Here is a 22945-nt window from a genome sequence, read left to right on the forward strand (position 1 = left end):
GGTTAAGACACAGGATTGAGGGGACCATAGTGTGGTCAAGGTCAAGACAGAGGGGGACCAAAATACTAATGGTCGCTAATATTTATAAGTCTATTGAGTCATTAATATGTTTAGCTGTATATTTCTATGGTTGGATTTAGTTATGACTAAAATATTAATGTCCACTAATATTTATAAGTTTATTTATCCATTAATAAGTTTGGCCGTATATCATTGGATTTAAACAGGTATATTATTCAGCAGTGAGATGCCAGTTTGGCAGTATATCATTGGATTTAAACAGGTATATTATTCAGCAGTGAGATGCCTTGTCTCGATTATTAATGGCTCAATAGACTTGTAAATATATTAGGTAGTCATTTTCAATTTGAATGGAAAAAAATCTCATAACATTTGGAAAAATATGAACATGGTTTATCTTTTTTGATAGTCAGATTTCTGATATTTTTGAAATCAATAAGTTGTTTATATTTTGAATTTATGTGGATCACAAATATTGGTAATATCTGAAAATGATGTTTATATTTTAAATTTATGTGAATCACACCATGGCATATTTTAGAAATATTTTAGAATAGTCAAATCTTATTTTTACGAACAAATTTCAAGATACTTTTTTGAGCTACTCTTATTCCCGGGGACGACAAACATGGGTGTGGTCAATTTTTCGACAGCAACCATGTCCGTCCGATTCCTAAATATTCTGAAAATCTGCAATCTACTTAATCTCAGTTGACTTTTTTCCACCACTAAACTTTTGAGTATTCTCTAAATCTGCAATAGACATAAGAATACTGAATGCCTACATATTACTGACCATCTGCAATTTCAATTTCCAAGCATTTTCAGAATGGGTAGGCGAAATCTCTGCGATTTTCAGTTACCTTCGCGTTCCACAGTTTTTCTCGTCGTCCTCTGCTATGCCGTCTTGCTGCATCACTGCTGCTTCTTTTGCGTAGCCGCTAGAGTCACCGATCCAAAGGAAGGTGAGGCTTCGAATTCCGTTTGCATGCATTTTTCAATCTAATATCACTTTTGGGAATTCATATTACAAGCTTTGATTTTCAACAGTTAAGGCTCTAAGAATAATAGCAAGCAAGATGGGGAACACCAAATGGAACTTCAGCGTGGACCCCTGCAGCCGCGATCCCTCCTGGTATACTCTTGATAACTTTCTGGGGGAGCGTGGTGTCATCTGCAACTGTGTATACAACAAAAATACCACTTGCCATGTCCTTAAAATGTAAGTCAGATCATCAATTTTCCGAAAGTTAGAGTACTGGAAAATCTGGATTCATGGCTCTGTGTTTCTGCTTTTGCTCGCAGAAAAGCTCTTTACGAAGAAATGCCGGGAATTATTCCACCAGAGATGGCTAATCTCACATACCTGCAAAACATGTAAGCTAATTCTGAAAGTTGGCTATTTTTGGTTTGGTATTAATAAGAATTAATTATTTCGAAGATGAACCACAATAAATAGTTCGAAAAATGAAAAACCTGAAAAATTTTATCAAAATTAACTGTGCTGTTTGAACTCGCAGAGATTTAAGATACAACCTTCTGCATGGATCCATCCCTGCATCGCTGGGCTCCTTGCCTCGCATGCAATATCTGTAAGTCATTGATTCTTCGCCGTTGATGTTTTTGATGGAGGATTCGACTGTGAATCTCTGTTGGATTGATGTTGCAGGTTGTTCGGAAGAAATAATTTGTCTGGTGAAATTCCAAAGGAGTTTGGGAAGCTCACCAAATTGAGATCACTGTAATCTCATTTCTCTGCTTCAATTTCATTCCGCATCGATGAATCAATAAATATTTAAGGATGGACTATAGCGTAGAGGTTTGTTCTGGTTTTTGCAGGAGTTTTGAGTCGAATGATTTATCCGGGACTATACCGCCAGAGTTGGGGAACTTGACAAATCTGGAGCAACTGTAAGTTTCTTCGTCTTTCTTTTTTTCGACTGTGGTAACTTTCGCACTAGCCATGGTTAAAAATGAATATAGCTCCAGAGCTGAAAATTTACGTGTATTTTGCGTCATTGAATCTGGGAATTCCAATTTAATGGATTGTAAATTTTTAGATATTTCCAAAATCTATAATTATTTCAAAAATCTCTCTGAAAATATTTTTGAAATCTACCATTAAATAATTAATTCATTTTTTACACAAATTTATTAAAAATTAAGATAATCTATAATTAATTCAAAAATATCTATGAAAATATTTTTGAAATCTACGATTCAAAACTATCTCTTGAAATCTACGCTTGACTAATTAAGATTAACCAAATTTTATAATAAGATCTAAAATTTATAATTAATTCAAAAATATTCTTTAAGTTTACATTTAATTAAATTATTTCTTTACACCACGAAACAAAGATAGAGCTAACATAATTTTATAATGGGACGGGAGAAATGCACGAAGAGATTAGCGGATTTTCCAAGAGATCCGTTATAGGCAGCGTCGATGGAGATCGTCAAACGAATTTCGGAGGGGCCAAAATACTTTAAGAATGATAAAGCCTCTGAAAACACATGAAGACCAGTGAGGGATTTGATATCTACAAAGTGGCAACATGAGAGGAGGATGTAGGTTGTACAAAACGGTGGTACATCTCTATCTATGTCAATGAATGTGGTAGAGGGAGTTTATCATTTCACTAATAGATCAAAGAAGTTTGTTAAATATTATTTATGAGGTGTAAGCTAATTGGTTTGTGTGAGGTTTAGTCTCAATCAAGTTATAAATTCAAATTTTAGGGAGAGGGGTTGAGGATGGGAGCTATTTTCAGGGAAATTAAACAATCCAAAGGGACATCCAAGTTGGACCAAACTTTGCACAATCATCTCATGGGGAGGGGTTGGCGTTCAAGTTCAACCAAGCTTCGTACAATCCTGGGAACTATCCCAAAGGGCATCCAAGTTCAACCGAGCTTCGCACAATCTTGGTAAGCACAATCCTGGTGATAGCATTCCCACTAGTGAGTGGATCGTTCTTCCATCCAACATTAGTGCTAGCCCCACATTCCCACTAGTGAGTGGATTGGTCTTTCATCCAACATTGGGGGTAGCCCCAACCCCACCACTTTCGACGTGTCGTGTTCTATATTCAACCTTTAATTCTCCATTTTATAAAGCCATTCCATCTCAGAAAGAGCTTTGAATCTATGTTAATGGTGTTGGATTTGGGGTTGGATAATCAGTGTGAATCGAAGGAACATGCTCTCACATTAGAAGAATTGTTGGGCATAGGGTGGGGAAATCCTACTAGAACCAAGGTTGAAGATTCATAAGAAGGAATATGTTAGGGTTTGAAGACATAGAAAGCCATTCCATTTGAGAAAGAGCTTGAATCTATGTTAATGGGATTGGATTTGGGGTTGCAGAATTGGAATGAACCAAAGGAACATGTTCTCACACTAGAAGAATTGTTGCGGATAGGGTGTGGCAATCCTACTAGAACCAAGATTGAGGATCCATAAGAGGGAAGATATTTGTGTTCGAAGATATAGAAAAGAGAAGCAGATGGGGTTATGTGAAATGTGTGGCAATCCTACTAGAACCAAGATTGAGGATCCATAAGAGGGAAGATATTTGTGTTCGAAGATATAGAAAAGAGAAGCAGATGGGGTTATGTGAAATCTTTGGCTAGGCTCGTGTGTTGAAATAGAAGATACATGTGAAAGTTGTGGTTAGGATGTGTGTTGAAATTAACTTGAAAGCTGGACTAAACAATTTGGAAATAGTAAAGGGAAGGTGGACTTATCAAGAAGCTTCTCCCTTTTCAATTCTTACATTATCATTGCGCATAGAGGCACTCTACAACTAGTATGGGGTGATGTTGCAGTGGTGTAAATGTTTGGTTGTAATCATTTACATATAGGCTCAATAAAAAAATAATAAAAGGTAAAAAATAATATAGAGCCCAGTATGGGGGAGATGTTGTAGTGTCCTTAACGAATGTAACCATTTAAATGTTGGCTCAATTATTTATAAAAAGTTAAAAGTAATAAAAATATTTAAATCAATTTGTTATATTGTAATTTTGTTTTTATTAATAAAATTACCAACACTTTTTTAGATAAAGGAAAATCATAATATACATATCACATCAAAATGTATAACATATGTCCATGGGTGTTATGCTCTTGACCTGCGAGAAATTCCAGAATACCAAATATGCGAAGAAATACAACCCAGAACACAGAATAAAATGAGAAAAAACAACAAGTATTTTATTATTCAGAGATGAAAGCAGTGTTCACTTGCCTCTTCGAGGGGGCAACCTCCTGCAGAGCAGAGCTCGACTACAAAATAAGACTCGATGATCTTTCCCTTCTAACTACAACTATTTATAGCTAAATGGCCTTCAATAACCTAACGACTAGTGGTCCTTTGCATAACATGTGTTAACCACTTTATTTATTAATTATGGCCTGTTTGCAACTAACTGTGGTCCCTTTCTTAAATGCAGGTTAACCACTTACAATTATTAATATGGGCTTTATTGACTCTTTAACTAACTATGACTATGACTCAACCCTATTGGGTTTATTACATAAATAAAGGGGTTAGGGTTGGACCCTAACATGCCCTCCCCCATCAAAAGCAACCTTTTCCTCAAGGCTGAAGCTGCGGAAACTACTGAAGAATAGTGGCTGGTTCCCAGGTCACATCTTTTGGAGAGGTGTCTTTCCACTTGACGAGGACTTCCTTGATCGTGCGGCTGCGCAGATGTCTTTCATGAGTATCGAGGACTTGTTCAGGTTGGAGCCAGAGTGAACCTTCCTCATCCAATTCGGGTAGACTGGTTTGAATTATGCAATTTTTCCCCACCACTTTCTTGAGGCATGATACATGGAACACTGGATGGATTTTTGAAGTTGGTGGCAAGGCCAGCTTGTAGGCTACTGCTCCAATGCGCTGAAGTATTTGATAAGGTCCATAGAATTTTGGAGCTAATTTCTGGTAGCCCTTTTCTTTGAGCGATGTTTGCTTATATGGTTGCAGCCGCAGGAATACCTGATCCCCTTCTTGAAATGTGTGCTCTGAACGATGTTGGTCTGCCTATTGCTTCATTCGATTCTGAGCTTGATGGAGATTATCTTTGAGACGAGCTAGCATGGCAACACGGTTCTGTAGGAGTTGATCAACTGCTTGCACCTTAGAGCATCCAGGGATATAAGAAATAGGTGAAGGTGGGAGTTGGCCATACATTGCTTCATATGGAGTCATCTTGGTGGCTTCATGATAGTTAGTATTATACCACCATTCAGCTAAATGTAGCCACTGTACCCATTGATGTTGTTTTTCTGAAGTGAAGCACCTTAGATATGTCTCCAAACATTTGTTGACTACTTTAGTTTGACCATCAGTTTGGGATGGTATGCAGTCTTAGTTGGAGTTGGGTGCCTTGTAGCTTGAAAAGTTATTGCCAAAATTTGATGGTGAAAGTTGGGTCACGATTAAACACAATGGAAGTTGGCATGTCATGCAGTTTGAAGATCTGGTCCATGAAATCTTGAGCCACCAAAGTGGGGGTAAATGGGTGGGGTAGAGCGCAAAAATGAGCATATTTAGAAAGTCTATCCACAACCACCATGGTGACGGATTTGTTGCCCAACTTTGGGAGACCCATAATGAAATCCATAGAAATATCCGTCCAGACAGAGGCAGGGATTGGCAATGGTTGTAAGGTTCCTGGTAACTTGACTGTTTCTCCTTGGTGTTGGCACACATCACATTCAGCTACAAAATCAAGAATGTCATTTTTCATGCCCGTCCAAAAGAAATAACGACGAGTGCGAGCATAAGTCTTTTGAAAGCCTACATGCCCTGCAGTGGGAGATGAGTGCAACTCTACCAAAATGCGAGTTTTGAGGGTGGATTTCGGCGATATAACTACTCGATCCTTGTAGCAAAGAATCTCATCCTTCCAAGAGTAGGTGAATGAGGAATTAGGATCTTCTCTCAAGTTATTAATGAGTTGGGAGAGAAAGGGGTGTGAAAACCATTCCTTGTGGGCTTCTTCAATCTAATTTGGTAAGGGAAGAGAGATTGATAGCAGGGTTCTTTCATCCTCAAATTGGCACAATAAAGCATCCGCTACTACATTGTCATGCCCTTTCTCGTAAATTATCTCATAATCATATCCCAACATTTTGACCAGCCATTTATTTTGCTGTGGCGATGATAGACGTTGCTCCAAAAATATTTGACGCTTTGATGGTCTGTGCGGATTTGGAAACGTCGCCCCAATATGTATGGTCGCCAGGTATCTACTGCATGTAAGATGGCCGTCATCTCTTTCTCATAGGTAGATTGTCCCAGATGTTTCCCACTCAGTTGTTGGTTGGTGAAAGCCAAGAGTCTACCTTCCTGCATTAAGACAACATCAATACCAATACCTAAAGCATCATATTCAATCACAAAAAATTTGGTGAAGTTGGGTAGTGCCAATACTAGAGTGGAACACATGGCCTGCTTGAGAGCCACAAACGCCTGTTGTATTGCAGCAGTCCAGAGGAATGAATTTTTCTTGAGAAGGTTAGTGAGGGGTCTAGCAATGCAACCATAATTGCGAACAAATTTACGATAGTAGCCAGTAAGACCCAAGAATCCCCTTAAACTCTTCAAGGTTTTCGATTGGGGCCATTCTTGCTATTAGCTCTGCTATGCAGCACTGACTTTCTAAGGTCAGAAAGAAGCATGGTCTGTTTGGTTGTGTCCAAAGGGGGCTCACATTGGTCACTTTTCCCTTTCTTCCTTCACCCTACTCACCTCTAAACCTTTCCTATTCCCTAAATAAACCTTCTAAAATCCGACAAAGTCCCTTTTGGCCCCGCTCTAAGCGCAAAGCCAAACCAACCATAAAACCTTACCCATACGCCCTCACGCACTCATAAACCCCTCATCGATTTCCTGTCGTTGATCATTCCCCGACAATCTAACAGCCCACATCGCACCCGATAAAGGTGACCCGCTCGACCAATTTCCACCATCAAATCATCTCCGCCAGATCTGACGGTCTTCGCATACATCGCATAGGCAACTTGATCGAGTGATAGTGCACGATGAGAGTGGTTTTTCTCTCTCATCTGCTACTACGTGTCGATCATTGAGTGGAATCGCTCGGCCCCAGGCATTTACCACTTAGCGCCCGAAAGCGGTGCGATGAAAACCGTTACTGCCTGACCAAACCGCCCTCGCCCGTTAAACACCCGTGCAACTCCGTCGCCCAATGACCGTCCGATCTGTCCGCTGAAGATCCAACGACACTGACGCACCCCGTTCCCACCTCGGTCTATAGCTTTCGTCGAACCATCTCTGCCATTCATCTCCCCGATCCGACAGTCATTCTTCTCGCTCACCCAAATTGTCCACTTACCCATGCATCCCACGTCCTATGACCATTATGTTGCCCGAAGAAGGAAATGACCAGCTCTGCGAGGATCAGTTACAGTAAGATCCCCAACAACCACATTAAACAGAAAATATGGCCAAAGGGAGAAAAGGACGTAGCACGGTTCTGAAACAGAATTTATCAGTCATGGACTTCGTTGTTGCAAGCATTCTAACCGCCTAAAGGACAGCACAGCAGTTGTGCGGATCAGATTTACACAGTAAAGCAAGCAACCTCGTTCAGAGACTCCATCAGACAACTAAATGCAGTTGGTGGTCAATTAATACCCCTCCATACCTAAACGGCCAAGTGCCATTGTAATGTAAATTTATAAATATCCAGGAGCAAGATGTAATCATTGTTGGCATTTGATGTAAGGTTCAACTTCTGGGGACTGTAAACATTTAATCACTTGCAGCATCTCATCTTCAATTTCAACAAATACAAGCTTCTTTTGCTGTTAATTTCTCACTGTCCATTTTCCTCTGTTCTAAGCTTGTACCTAATATGTTGTGTTCTTTATCTCTTGATGTTTAGCACTATATAACTATCATCTTATCTCTATGTTAGAATCTTGAATGCATCACTGAATAGGTTGCTCAGGTTTCTTTCTATCTAATGCAGGAGAGCTGTCATCCTGTCTTTGCATTAATAGATTGGATTTGCAGGTCTGTACTAGTTGCAGCCGGCCATCACATGGTTTTGTGTATCTGCTAGTGTGGTTAGTATTCTCCATATTCACCTAATATCTAAACTGTGAGCATTGGTGGTCTAAAGCCTTGTAGTCTAAGGGTGTTCAAGCATGTCTGGAGTGAAACAGAGTAGAAGTGGTTATCTGGCTTGAACCAAAACATCATTCATTGCATTAAACCTGCAACAATAGTTTAATTTATATGTTACCAGGCATCTCTGAGCTACAACCTAGGAGAGTTTCTTGGAATCCTAACATAATTGGCACCGTTGCCGGGGAGAGGAGATTGAAGCTCAGCTTCCTTGGGAGAACGACACAGATCCAGCTTTGATGATAGACAAAGTCTGGACACATTTCTGGTTGTAATCATCTATCTGGCGACTCTACTGGAGGTCGAACCTCTTGGGAACTCCACATCACAGTTCTGGCTTAGTTTGTGAGACACACTCGGAGAAATCCTCAGAAATCACCAGCTGACCCAGTGCCTGACCCTGAGAAGATTGTCAAGCAAAGCAAGATATCACGAAAAGGAGCATCAGGATCAGGTAAGCCTAAACAATCTTATGTATCTCTGCAAGAAAGGCTTGTAACTGAGCATGCACATGTTGAAAATATAGAGCCTAGCACTATCAGTGAAGAAATACTCTCAGAGATTCATAAAGCTCCTTTTTCAATAAGTTCCCCTTCGGATATTAGCCCATAGAAAACCTCCCCTCTTGTCCATCATATCCCTTTAGCCCTGTCTTCATTTCTCAGCTTTCTATCATCCAAACTGCCAGTACCCTTCGATCTACCCCAGTGATGGCAGGTCCACAAGCACCCACCAAAATCGACAGAATCATAGCTGCTAGGTATCGACCCCTGGTCCTGCCTATTCCTTTGAATGCCATGCCTGCAAGAGAATATCAGAAATACATGCCTAAGTTCATTGGGACAGAGGGAGTAACAGTTGAAGAACACCTTGAGTCTTTTTATAGCTATGCTGATAACCTAGATATCAGTGAATATGATGTGTGGATGAGAGTATTTGTCCAAAGCCTTGATGGAGAGGCTAGAAAGTGGTTCAGAGAGTTGACCCCTAGGTCTATAGCAGACATTGAAGCATTATATGATGTGTTTTTAAAGCATTGGGGAGATAAGAAAGACCTACTATACTACCATACTGAGTTTGGAAACCTAAAAAGGGAAAATGGGGAGTCATTGTCTGATTTTAATAAAAGATTCAATCATATGTATAGCAAGATACCAGCTGAAGTCAAGCCTACCCCCACCTCTGCCAAACTCACCTATGCCAATGCCTTTGATTCTGATTTTTACCTGCTATTAAGAGAGAGAAGATGTGCTTCTCTAGCTGAAATGCAAGATGCAGCCTTGGAGGTGGAATCCAATATCATGGCTGCAGAGAAACTCAAAGGACATGCTGATAGAAGGAGGCAGAGAGGTGAGTCTTCCTCTTCTTCTTCATCTTCAGAACCCAAAATAGACAAAATGACTAAAATGATAGAGTCATTGGTTGCTGAAATATCCAAACTGAAGGTTGAGCAGAGTTCTGGGAAAGCAAGGCTTCCTAATACATTTTCTCCTAGAAATCCAAATCCATTCAGAAGAGCAAATGAACAATTGCAGATCATTTAGAGGGGAAAAGAGGCCAGTGAAGAACAAAGGGTTAAGACTCCTTTCCAGAACGTAGTCATGGAGGAGGAGCAGTTTGATGAAGAGGATGAGATTCACTGCATGGAAGACAAGGGCAGTGCTGCCTTTTTGACATTAGTTGCCTACGAGGAGTCATTACTCAGGGACCAGACCAGTCAAGAGTGGGACAAAGAAGCTGTTCTACAGACTGAAGACCAGCAAAGATATAACTTGAGGTCAAGAACGAGTAATGTCAAAGAGAATCCTGCCCAAAGAGCTGTTGTCCCCACAGAGCAGCAGATCAGCAAGCAGAAGCGACCGACAGTTGATCCCATCATCCTCAAAACACCAGCTCAAGAGGTAAGAGGCCCTGACAAGTCCCCTTCCCCTTTCAGTTTTGAATTAGAAGTCCAGAAGTTAAAAATATTTGTACCTTTGATAGAACTTGTAAAGAGTGAGGTCTTTAAGAAGCCCATCCTTGATGCCCTTGAGCTGAAAGCCACACAAACATCCAATGACTATGTGAATTTACAAGATGATAAACCTGCAGTTGTGCTTAGCCCAATGACTGAACTTGCTGATGACAATTCCCCATCATTTTATGTCTCCTTGACCATTCATGACAAAATCCTCCACAACTGTCTGCTAGACATGGGTGCCAGCCATAATCTGATGCCCAAAGCTATCATGGAAGAGTTAGGCCTTGACATTACTAGACCTTATCATGACTTGTTCTCCTTTGATTCAAGGAAGGTGAAATGTCTGGGGTTAATCAAAGACTTGGCTATCACCCTAACTCAGCTGCCCATGAAGAGCATGATGATGAATATTGTGGTAGCAGATGTCCCCCCTAAGTTTGGTATGCTACTTTCCAGAGGGTGGATTAAGAGGTTGGGTGGGACCTTGTAAAATGATTTGTCTTATGCCACTGTCCCAGTTTTTGGAGGAGAAAGCAGAAGACTATACAGGGAAGCCCAGCTGGCCTATATCATCAGTGATGAGAAGAATCCCTCTAATCATCCCATTTACGTTGTGGACACTAATTTTGGAGCATGTATTCTCCAAATTGAAGAATCCCATAGGGCCTCAGTGCAGCTCAAGAAACCAGTATGCCAAGCCATGGAAGAGGAAGGGACACAGGCTTGGGATATGTTCTTTGATGGAGCCTGTTCAAAGGAAATTGCAGGAGCAGGAGTGGTGCTGGTGTCTCCAAAACAAGAAAGCACACATCTGTCTTTTAAACTGACTTTTCAGGTCACCAACAATATAGCAGAGTATGAGGCTCTGATATTGGGCTTAAACACTGTCAAAGACATAGGAATCAGAGACATAAAGGTGTTTGGAGATGCTGATCTCATCATTCAACAAGTGAACAAAATGTTCCAAGCAAGGCACCCAAGGCTGAAAGCGTACAAAGATGAGGTATGGAGACTCAAAGAATCTTTTGATAGCTTTTGTATCTCATATATTCCTAGAGTAAAAAATCAGCTTGCTGATTCCCTTGCTATGTCTGCTAGCATGTTCATCCCTCCCATGCCCCCTAGATTGTCTTATCAAGTCCAAGTAACATATAGACCATCCTTGCCTGATAACATTCAGCACTGGAAAGTTTTTGGGGATGATGATAAAGTAAAGAGGTTTCTCCAAGCCATTGATGAATTCTCTGAAATGAAAATTGATCAAGAGAATGAAACCTTGGAGGAATGTCCCCAGCCCCAGCTAAGCAATAGAATTGGCCAAGACAACATTGTTCAGTTGCCTAGGAATCATATACCTAAAGGGCTAGTGCCTCTAGAGAATCTGTTTGACCATAACGATGTGCCTCATAAGATTGCCCAAAAAGAAAATCAGTATGCAGTCCATAGGCATAACATAGGGAGTCCAGATCATCCAAAGTATATAAATCTATCCACCCATTTGTCTACTGCCCAAAGTTCTGAGTATTGCACCTTAATGAAGCAATTTGCTGATGTCTTTGCCTGGGAATACAGTGACCTTAAAACTTATGACAAAATATCATCCAGCATAAGATCCCATTGGAGAAAGACACCATTCCTTTCAAACAGAAGCTGAGACCCATTAATCCTTTGCTCCTCCCTCTGATTGAAAAAGAAATCAAGAAGTTGTTGGCTGCCAAAATCATAGTTCCTCTAAGGTATTCAAAGTGGGTAGCCAACTTGGTAGTGGTGAGGAAGAAAAGTGGAGAAATCGGGTTGTGTGTTGATTTCAGGAACCTGAACAAATGTTCCAGAAAGGACAACTATCCCCTGCCAAAGATGGAACATTTGCTACAAAAAGTCTCAGGAGCCAAAGTTATGTCCTTCCTGGATGGATTTTCAGGGTATAACCAAGTTGCTATACATCCAGATGACCAAGAAAACACTGCTTTCACCACTCCTTGGGGCACTTTTATGTACTCTAAGATGCCCTTTGGGTTGATGAATGTTGGGGCTACCTTTCAGAGAGCCATGGATATAGCGTTTGTAGGAGAGAAGGATAAGTTTGTCCTTGTCTACCTGGATGATATAATAGTATACTCCAACAGCCATCAAGATCATTTGCAGCGTTTGAAGAAAGTGTTTCTGAAGTGCAGAAGGTTTGGGATATCAGTGAATCCTAAGAAGTCACAATTTGCTTTAGAAGAGGGCAAGCTTCTAGGACACATTGTTTCTGCTACAGGTGTCAAGATTGACCCAGAGAGAGTGAAAGCGATACAAACCTTGTCTGTCCCAAGATCAAAAAAGGACATCCAATCCTTTTTGGGCAAAATAAATTTTGTAAGGAGGTTTATTCCTAATTTTGCAGAATTGGTAAAACACATCACCTCTATGCTGAAAAAGGGATCAGAGATCAAATGGACTGATGCAGCAAGAAGATATTTTGAAGCCATCAAAAGAGCTATTATGGAAGCCCCCACTTTGATCAACCCAGACTATAGCAAGGAGTTCCATATCTTCTCCTTTGCTTCCAGTGACACCCTTGCAGTAGTCTTATTGCAGAAAGATGATGGGGATTTAGAGCATCCAGTGGCATTTTTCAGCAAAACCTTAAGGGATGTTGAACTAAGGTATGATATTATCGAAAAACAAGCTTATGCTCTTATCAAATCTTTAAAATCTTTCTGAATCTACATTCTGCACTCCAAGGTAATTGCATATGTGCCCTCTGCTTCAGTAAAGGATGTCCTAATGCAGCCAGATGTTGATGGAAGAAGGGCTAAATGGATTGCAAAGCTTATTGAATTCAACATAGAATTGAAGCCCACCAAGCTTGTCAAGGGCCAGGGCCTTGCTCAGCTGATGGCTGAAGAAAATTGCAAAATTCTTGACATAAACTGCATGGGTACAAATTCAGAGGATGGACAGACAGAAGAAGCAACAGTAGGACATGACCGGTTGTTGGCTGAGAATCTAGCTTCTTGTGAATGGTATTCTAGAATAGCTCAATTTTTGTTGAAGCTAGAAGTTCCTCCAGGCCTTAGTTCAAGCCAAGCTAGGACTATTAAGCTCAGAACAGCCAAGTTCTGTATTCATGAAAACTTGCTTTATTGGAGGGATCCATTTGGAATCCTTTTAAGATGTCTGGACAAAGAACAATCTGTGGAGGTCATGCATCAGTTTCATTCCAGCATCTGTGGAGGACATCACTATTGGAAAACCACAACCCACAAGATCCTCAGAGTTGGGTATTATTGGCCCACTCTATTTTTTGATGTCTTTTAATTTGTAAGATCTTGTGACAAATGCCAAAGGTTTGAAGGAAAACAGCAGTTGAAGTCCTTACCCTTGAAGCCAATACATGCCAGTGGCCCTTTCCAGCAGTGGGGCTTGGATTTCATAGGGGAAATTAATCCACATTCTAGTGGCCAGCACAAATGGATCTTAGTAGCCACTAACTACTTCACTAAATGGATTGAGGCCATCCCTACTAGGAAAGCTGATCACCATGTTGTCATGAAGTTCTTGACAGAAAACATTTTCACCAGGTTTGGCTGTCCACACAAATTGGTTATAGACAATGCAGTAGCCTTCAGGGCAAAAGAGTTGGTGGACATGTGTGACTCAATGGGCATTAAGCTAGTGCATTCCACCTCATATTACCCTCAAGGTAATGGTCTAGCAGAATCATCCAATAAGAGCCTGATAAGGATAATCAAAAAGCTGTTGGAAGACAACAAAAGGAATTGGGATTCCAAATTGAAGTTTGCATTGTGGGCTGACAGGGTGACCACCAAGAAATCCATAGGGAATTCTCCGTTCAAGCTGGTATATGGCACTGAGGCTGTATTCCCAATTCAGTTGACCCTCCCTGTGGCCAAGTTCTTGCAGGAAGAGCAGAATGAGGAAAATGACATGGCAAAGAGGATTAGTGACTTGGCTGAAGTGCATCAAATCAGAGATCAATTGATTGAAAAGTCTGTAGCACATCAAAAGAGAATCAAGGAAGCCTTTGACAGAAAGGCAAAGATGGAAAATTTTCAAATTGGAGACTTGGTTCTTAAATGGGATGCACTGAAGGAAAAGAAAGGCAATCATGGGAAGTTCGATGCTCTGTGGACTGGACCTTTTGTCATTGCTTAGGTCCAGGGGAACAACACTTTCATGTTGCAAAGTATGGAAGGAGAAACAGTTTTTGATGGCCCAGTCAATGGGCGGTTTTTGAAAGTTTATGTTAATTAAGGCCTTTAGGCCTCAGCATTGTAAATATGTTCTTTTTACAAGTTTTAGTGTAGGCTTAATTAGACTCCATGCCCAATGGAACACTAGGAAATATTGTTGATCTTGTTTTTGTATGAAAGGCAGTGGTCTACGGTTCTTGAAACCTCACAGGGAGGCTTTCATCCCCAGAAGGAGCCAGTGTTAGCTCTGCTATGCAGCGTTGACTTTCTAAGGTCAGAAAGAAGCATGGTCTATTTGGTTGTGTCCAAAGGGGGCTCACATTGGTCACTTTTCCCTTTCTTCCTTCACCCCGCTCACCTCTAAACCTTTCCCATTCCCTAAATAAACCTTCTAAAATCCGACAAAGTCCCTTTTGGCCCCAGCTCTAAGCGCAAAGCCAAACCAACCATAAAACCTTACCCATACACCCTCACGTGCTCATAAACCCCTCATCGCTTTCCCACCGTTGATCATTCCCCGACAATCTAACGGCCCACATCGCACCCGATAAAGGTGACCCGCTCGACCAATTTCCACCGCCAGATCTGACGGTCTTCGCATACATTGTGCAGGCAACTTGATCGAGCGATAGTGTGCGATGAGAGTGGTTTTTCTCTCTCATCCGCTGCTATGTGTCGATCATTGAGTGGAATCGCTTGGCCCCGGGCATTTACCACTTAGCACTCGAAAGCGATGCGATGAAAACCGTTACTGCCCGACCAAACCGCCCTCACCCACTAAACGCCCATGCAACTCCGTCGCCTGATGACCGTCTGATCTGTCCATTGAAGATCCAACGACACTGACACACCTGGTTCCCACCTCGATCTATAGCTTTCACCAAACCATCTCCACCATTCATCTCCCCGATCCGACGGTCATTCTTCTCGCTCACCCAAATTTTCCACTTACCCATGCATCCCACGTCCTATGACCATTCTATTACCCAAAGAAGTAAATGACCAGCTCTGCCAGGATTGGTTACAGTAAGATCCCCAACAACCACATTAAATAGAAAATATGGCCAAAGGGAGAAAAGGACGTAACACGGTTCTGAAATAGAATTTATCAGTCATGGACCTCGCTGCTGCGAGCATTCCAACTACCTAAAGGATAGCATAGCAGTTGTGTGGATCAGATTTACACAGTAAAGCATGCAACCTCATTCAGAGACTCCATCAGACAACCAAATGCAGTTGGTGGTCAATTAAGACCCCTCCATACCTAAACGGCCAGGTGCCATTGTAATGTAAATTTATAAATATCCAGGAGCAAGATGTAATCAGTGTTGGAATTTGATGTAAGGTTCAACTTCTGGAGACTGTAGACATTTTGTCACTTGCAGCGTCTCATCTTCATTTTTAGCAAATACAAGCTTCTTTTGTTGTTAATTGCTCATTGTCCATTTTCCTCTGTTTTAAGCTTGTACCTGATATGTTGTGTTCTTGATCTCTTGATGTTTAGCACTAGATAACTATCATCTTATCTCTGTGTTAGAATCTTGAATGCATCATTGAATAGGTTGCTCAGGTTTCTTTCTATCTAATGCAGGAGAGCTGTCATCCTGTCTTTGCATTAATAGATTGGATTTGCAGGTTTTTGTACTAGTTGCAGCCGGCCATCACATGGCTTTGTGTATCTGCTAGTGTGGTTAGTATTCTCCATATTCACCTAATATCTAAACTGTTAGCATTGGTGGTCTAAAGCCTTGTAGTCTGAGGGTGTTCATGCATGTCTGGAGTGAAACAAAGTAGAAGTGGTTATCTAGCTTGAACCAAACCATCATTCCTTCCATTAAACCTGCAACAATAGTTTAATTTATATGTTACCAAGCATCTCCGAGCTACAACCTAGGAGAGTTTCTTGTAATCCTAACACTTGCATTGCCTGTATCTTTTTTGGATCAACCTTGACACCTTCACGACCCACAATGTGTCCCAAATACTCGACTTCTTCCCCGCCAAAAGAGCACTTGGACAATTTGACAAATAATTTGTTTTTCGAAGCAGTTGCAAGATCAGGTCTACAAATGAAGATGTTTCTCTCAGATTAGGTTGTAGATGAGAATGTCATCAAAGAAAACAAGGACAAATTTTCGGAGATATGGTTTCAGTAGGTGATTCATGAGGCTTTAAAAAGTAGATGGAGCATTACAGAGACCAAATGGCATGACCAAGAATTCATAATGGCCTTCATGAGTTCGGAAAGTAGTCTTGGGAATGTCTACTTCTTTCATGCATATTTGGTGATAGCTAGAGTGAAGATCTAGCTTGGTAAAGAATTGAGCACCATGTAGTTCATCAAGCAGATCATCAACAACCGGAATAGGGAATTTGTCTTTGATAGTGAGCTTGTTGAGGGCCCGAAAGTCCGAACACATGCGCCATTCCCCATCTTTCTTTAGCACCATGACCACTGGTGATGAATAGGGACTGATGCTAGGACAAATAACACCTGCTTCAAGGAGTTCCTTGATGATTTTTTCAATTTCATTCTTTTGGGCGAAAGGATATCAATATGGGTGCACATTAGGCAGTTGGGCCCCTAGGACCAAAGTGATGCTATGATCATGTTCCCCTCTAGAGGGTGGAAGCTCTTTAGGTTTTTCAAATACCTGTTGGTGGCGGTTTAAGACCTATTGCATCTCAAGATGAATATGAAGAGTAGTGGATTCTATGGCCTGGATGGCATTAAACTATGCAGTGACTCCATGATGGCCCTTTTTCAACAACTTTTCCATTCAATGTGAGCTGACGATAGAAGGAGCACCTGCCTGGAGTCCACGGAGTGTATGAATGTGGTCATTATGCTTAAAGCTCATATATAACTCCTGGAAATCCATTATGATTGGGCCTAGTGTGCGAATCCATTAAGCACCCAAGACAATGTCACAACCACCCATGTTAATCACAAAGATGTGGGTCTTTAGGTGCTAGTCTCACATCTGAAGTTTAATATTTTCACAGTGTCCTTCACATTTCATTGTCCCCCTATCAACAATAAGGACCTAGAAATTAGAGACTATCCTTACAAAACAATGAATAGCTTTGGTGACTCGCTTATGGATAAAGTTATGAGTGTTTCCACTATCAATCAATACTACTACAGGGTGATGTTTAAGAAAGCTCTGATTTTGAGAGTTTGGGGCGCAGAAATGCCCGCCAAAGCATGTAGTGAGATAACTGGTTCATCTAGCGTAGCTGTGAGATCATCTTCCTATTGGGTTTCCTCAAATTCGTCCTTTGGCCCCCCAAAGGGTGGGGCTTCCTGAGATGAGCTATGAGCAGTAACATCAATTTGAAATAATTTTGGTTCCTTCCATTTATGCGCCGGGGAGTATTTGTCATCACAGTAGTAGCACAATCCTTGTTTTCTTCTTTCAACCATTTTTGTTCGAGACACCTTTTGAACCTTAAGTGTTTGGGTAGGGCCCTGAGCCTGGGTGGAACGCCCCTTGGCTACGAAATTTGGACGAGTAGACTGGGTAGCTAAGGCAAGTTCTACCTCGATAGCCTTTTTGCAAGAATTTATCCATGTAGGTGGGTGGTGTATCCAGACATGTGCTTGGATGGCTTCTTTGAGACCATTGATGAAACACTCCAAGTAGAATTCATCTCCTAGACCTTCCGTTCTGAAGGCCAATGTCTCAAAGGCTGCAATGTAGCCTTTTACTGTGCATGTTTGTCGGATCTTAGTGAGACGGCTGAAAAATTAGATTCTCGGTAAAAGTAGTCACAAAGGGCTCTGGAGAACACTTGCCACGTTATGTTCCCAGGATAACATTTCACATGCCACTGCCACCATTGCCATCTTTCTTGGTCCAACTAAAGGGCTCCCACACGTAGTTTAGTTTGATCATCACGGATATCATTCAGGGTGAAATATTGTTCCATTTGTGCTACCCATACTGCCAGATTAGAGCCATCAAATTTATACATGTCCATCTTGGGTGGCCAGGGGTGGGAATGTTGGTGATTTCCATGGAAGTGAATATGATGGCTAGATTCTCCTTCAAGGTGTTCATCAATATAAGGTGTTTTGTTTTTTTGTTTTTTTGTTTTGTTTTTTTTGTCCGAACGGAGTTTTACTGTCCGTGGATCATTACTGCAATGGAAAGATTCCAGAAAACTTGATCTTGCCCAATGTCTTGCGAAAATTGGGCCCAAACTATAACAGCAACAAGCTTCACTGTGCAGAGTGTCAGATCTTCGTGCAAAACCCCAACTATTGAACGTGACTTGTACTGTGGCGGCAGAACCCCAACTGTTGGATCTGATTGGTGCGGAGGCAACAAAACCCAAAATGCTGGATTTGAATTTTACTACGATGGTAGAACCTCAACTGGTGGATCTAATTGGTGCGGTGGCGGCAGAACCCCAACTACTAGATCTGAATTGTACTGCAGCGGTATAACCCCAACTAGTGGATCCAATCTCGCAAATAAGATAATGGGCGATCTTCAGAGAGTCGAGGGAACTATGGTCACAAAGGAATGTCAGGTGCTACAGATCACAATATACATAAGGGTCCAACAATAGTACTCGGCCCAATCTTTCAGGGCACTAACTAAGGAGGATCAACCGTACCCTTAGTCGTACTACCCAGCTACGCTATTGTATGCACGAGTAATCTCCTCGAGTGTTGTTCTCAGTGTACTGTAGCAGCAAGACGGCCGACGTATTATCTAAGGCGAGGTTTCAGGTGGGCCTAGGGGGCTTCCTATATACCCAGAGGGTATGTGGAAGTGCAGTCTGTGCGCGGTTCTATCTAATGCGCTACTACTCGAAGGGGTACCCACAGGGGTTATAAGGGAGTCCAACAAGCGTGACCACCTCGTGTTTTTCATGCGTGAATGCCTCCCCAAATCCACAGGTTTATGCGCTCAACAACAGATCTTGTGGTTTAAAGACGTTGGAACACGTCTCTAGCCTAAAAAAGAATCTGCAAAAATGGAGGTACCACAGCCCTGGAAAGTGCTCTAATACCACTTGTTATGCTCTTGACCTGTGAGAAATTCCAGAATACCAAATATGCGAAGAAATACAACCCAGAACACAGAATAAAATGAGAAAAACAACAAGTATTTTATTATTCAGAGATGAAAGCAATGTTCACTTGCCTCTTTGAGGGGGCAACCTCCAACAGAGCAGAGCTCGATTACAAAATAAGACTCGATGATATTTCCCTTCTAACTACGACTAATTATAGATAAATGACCTTCAACAACCTAACGACTAGTGGTCCTTTGCATAACATGGGTTAACCACTTTATTTCTTAATTATATCTCGTTTGCAACTAACTGTGGTCCCTTTCTTAAATGCGGGTTAACCACATACAATTATTAATACATGCTTTATTGACTCTTTAACTAACTATGACTATGACTCGACCCTATTGGGTTTATTACATAAATAAAGGCGTTAGGGTGGGACCCTAACAGTGGGGTCTTGGATAGATGGTAATCGGGTGACACTCCTTAATGTGAATTCATTGGTTCAATTCCCCACCCACCCAATCGGGGTGATATATTGCACATGATGAAGATGTAGTCCTACGAAGCTTACAAAAAAAATGTATAACATATAAATAGTATTTGTAAATTAGGATCTATTTTACCATATAAATTAAAATAATGATTCCATAAGCTTAATACTTAAAATTAACCTTCAAAATAACAAGATTCTTGAAGGTGGATATTCACCTCCACTTTACCTTGGATATTATAACTTGTAAATACTTGTTACAATACCATAAGCCAATACCATGGATTATGAATACCATGTGCCCAAAAACAATAACTCATTTCACAATAAAAATAGTTTATAAATATTTTATTTTAATTTAATTTAATAACATTTTTAATTAAATCAAAAAAAAAATTACAATTACATTTGAGATATATCTAAACCCTCTATCCTCGCTATATATTCCATAGAGGTTAAATCAGTGTTTTAATCAAATTAAAAATATGAATACTACTAGAGTTGTGAAATTTATATAATACCAGCCTACAAGGGCCAAGAGGGATAAAATTCCATCTTAGCCCTGGATCTATCAAGGGCCAAGAGGGATCAAATCTCTCCAGGTGCAAACCATTTTTTTGAGTGCAAAACTTGAGTAAAGGTTTTCACCTTGAGAGATTTGATCGCTCTTAATGCTTGATAGATCCAGGGTTAAGATGGATCTAAGTTGGTTATATAATACTATAAAATATCTATATTTGTATCTATGTGTCTCTTTCTTATTCTCTCTCTCCATATAACCCCCCAAACATACACACACTCTCTGTATCTATCTATCTCTCTCCCTCTCGCTTTATCTCCCTCCCTCTCTCTCTCTCTTCCCCTTCTCTCTCTCTTTCTCTCTTGCCCTTCTCTCCCTCTAACTCTCCTCTCCCTCTTCCCTCCTACTCTCCTCTCTCCTTCACTCTCTCTCCATCTCTCCCTTATCTCTCCCTCCCTCTCTCTCTACCTTTCTCCCTTTGTGTCTTTCTTCTTCCCTCCCTCTCTCCCCCTCCAACTCCCTCTCTCTCCCTCTCTCTCTATCTCTCTCTATTGAGTCCTCTCTCTCTCTTCCTTCATCTCTTTGTCATTCTCTCCCACCTCCCTCTATCTCTCCCCCCATCACTCTCTCTCTCTCTCTTCCCTCTAACTCTATCACTATCTCCCTCCCCCTCTCTCTTCCCCTCTTTCCCTATCTCTCTCCTCTCCTCTTTTCTATATTCCCTCCTCTCTCCCTCACTTTCTCCCCATCTCTCCCTTGTCACTCCCTCTCTTTCTCCACCTCTATCTTTCTATGTCTTTGTTCTTTCCTCCCTCTCTCTCTCCCTCTCTCCTTCTCTTTCCCCTCCTCTTTGTCTTTCTTCCTCTCTCTCCCACCTCCCCCTCTCTCTCTCTTTCTCTCTCTCTTTTCCCTCCCACTTTGTTATTGTCTCCCTCCCTCTCTCTCTCTCCCTTCCTCCCTCTCTCCCCACCTCTCTCTCTTAAATTTGTTTCCATGATAGTGTATTTAAAAAAGTATCAAAAAAAAATCTCAATTGGTTGTAAAATATTAAACCTACGGATCAACCATGTCAAAGAAAATACAATAATGAAAAACTTAAAACAATCATGCACTATCTTTCCTCTATTATTGTTAGTCAATTTGTTTGTTCTCTTCGCTTGGATCCTTAATTAAGATGAATCTATGTTGGTTCTTAGTAATATTATTTATATTATATATATTTCACATCTTTATATATAAAAGTATTCTCATTTTTAATTTTATTGAAACCTTGATTTAATTTCTATGGGAATATTAGTCAATTTGTTTGTTCTCTTCGCTTGGATCCTTAATTAAGATGAATCTATGTTGGTTCTTAGTAATATTATTTACATTATATATATTTCATATCTTTATATATAAAAGTATTCTCATTTTTAATTTTATTGAAACCTTGATTTAGTTTCTATAGGAATATTTTTTTGTAGTAGTGGGGATAGAGGGTTTCGATATACTTCAAAAGTAATGATAACCTTTTTCCTTTTAGATTTAATTAAAAAATGTTATAAACTTAAATTAAAATAAAATATTTTGATTGTGAAATAAGTTATTGTTTTTGGGCATGTGGTATTGATAAGCCATGGTATTGGCCCATGTATTATAACAAAGCCTATTTACATGTTAATAATATCCAAAGTAAACTTGGGAATGCATATCCATGGTAAAGTGAGGGTAAATTTCCATAGTTAAGAATCATGTCATATTGTTATAAAATATTTTGATAAAGAAGTTATGGTTTTTGGGCATGTGGTATTGATACCATGGTAACAAAGCCTATTCACAAGTTAATAACAAAATAAAAATATAACAAATTGACTTTAATTTTATTTTTTTATTATTAATTAAGCCAACATTTAAATGTTTATTGGCTTTATATTACTTTTACCATTTTATTTATTACTTTTAACCCTTTTTTATTCTTTTTAATGTTTTATTTTATTTTTTAATTTAGTGGACATATAAATGTTAAATGTTAACATTTATGCTTACACATTACCCCTATACTCGTGACATTGACATTAACATTAGATTAAACTTGTTAAATGTTAAATGTTAAATATTTAAGCTTACATCTACCCCATATTGGGTTGTAGAGCTCATCTAGGCACAATAAATAATATTATTAAGAACTAGCATAGATTCATCTTAACTAAAGATCTACCAAGTGATGAGAAGAATCAAATGCATAGATTTTTCTTAACTAAGGATTTACCAAGTGCAAACCTTTCCTCAAGTTTTGCACTCAAAAAGAAATTTGCATTTTGAAAATAATATTATTAAAAACCAGCATAGATTCATCTTAACTAAAGATATACCAAGTGATGAGAGGAATCAAATGCATAGGTCTCTCTTAACTAAGGTTCTACCAAGTGCAAACATTTCCTCAAGTTTTGCACTCAAAAAGAACTCCAAGTGCAAATCTTTCCTCAAGTTTTGCACTCAAAAAGAAGTTTGCATTTTGAAAATAATATTATTAAAAACCAGCATAGATTCATCTTAACTAAAGATATACCAAG

General features: G+C 40.1%; 1 protein-coding gene across 1 annotated transcript in view; it reads left to right on the forward strand.

The window, feature by feature from the left end:
* The first annotated feature begins 718 nt into the window (after nucleotides 1-718).
* The window catches only part of LOC149229094 (putative LRR receptor-like serine/threonine-protein kinase At1g56140), a 412674-nt gene continuing 390447 nt past the window's right edge, over nucleotides 719-22945 (forward strand). The window contains exons 1-6 of the mRNA XM_089378460.1: nucleotides 719-986; nucleotides 1072-1243; nucleotides 1327-1398; nucleotides 1542-1613; nucleotides 1691-1762; nucleotides 1861-1932. Of these exons, the coding sequence (XP_089234586.1) occupies nucleotides 851-986; nucleotides 1072-1243; nucleotides 1327-1398; nucleotides 1542-1613; nucleotides 1691-1762; nucleotides 1861-1932 (596 nt within the window). The 5' untranslated portion in view covers nucleotides 719-850. The remainder of the gene's footprint in view (nucleotides 987-1071; nucleotides 1244-1326; nucleotides 1399-1541; nucleotides 1614-1690; nucleotides 1763-1860; nucleotides 1933-22945) is intronic.

This window comes from Pinus tabuliformis, chromosome J (genome assembly GCF_031772625.1).
Source record: "Pinus tabuliformis cultivar Carrire ecotype Pingquan chromosome J, CPIR1, whole genome shotgun sequence".
NCBI classification, from domain to species: Eukaryota; Viridiplantae; Streptophyta; class Pinopsida; order Pinales; family Pinaceae; genus Pinus; species Pinus tabuliformis.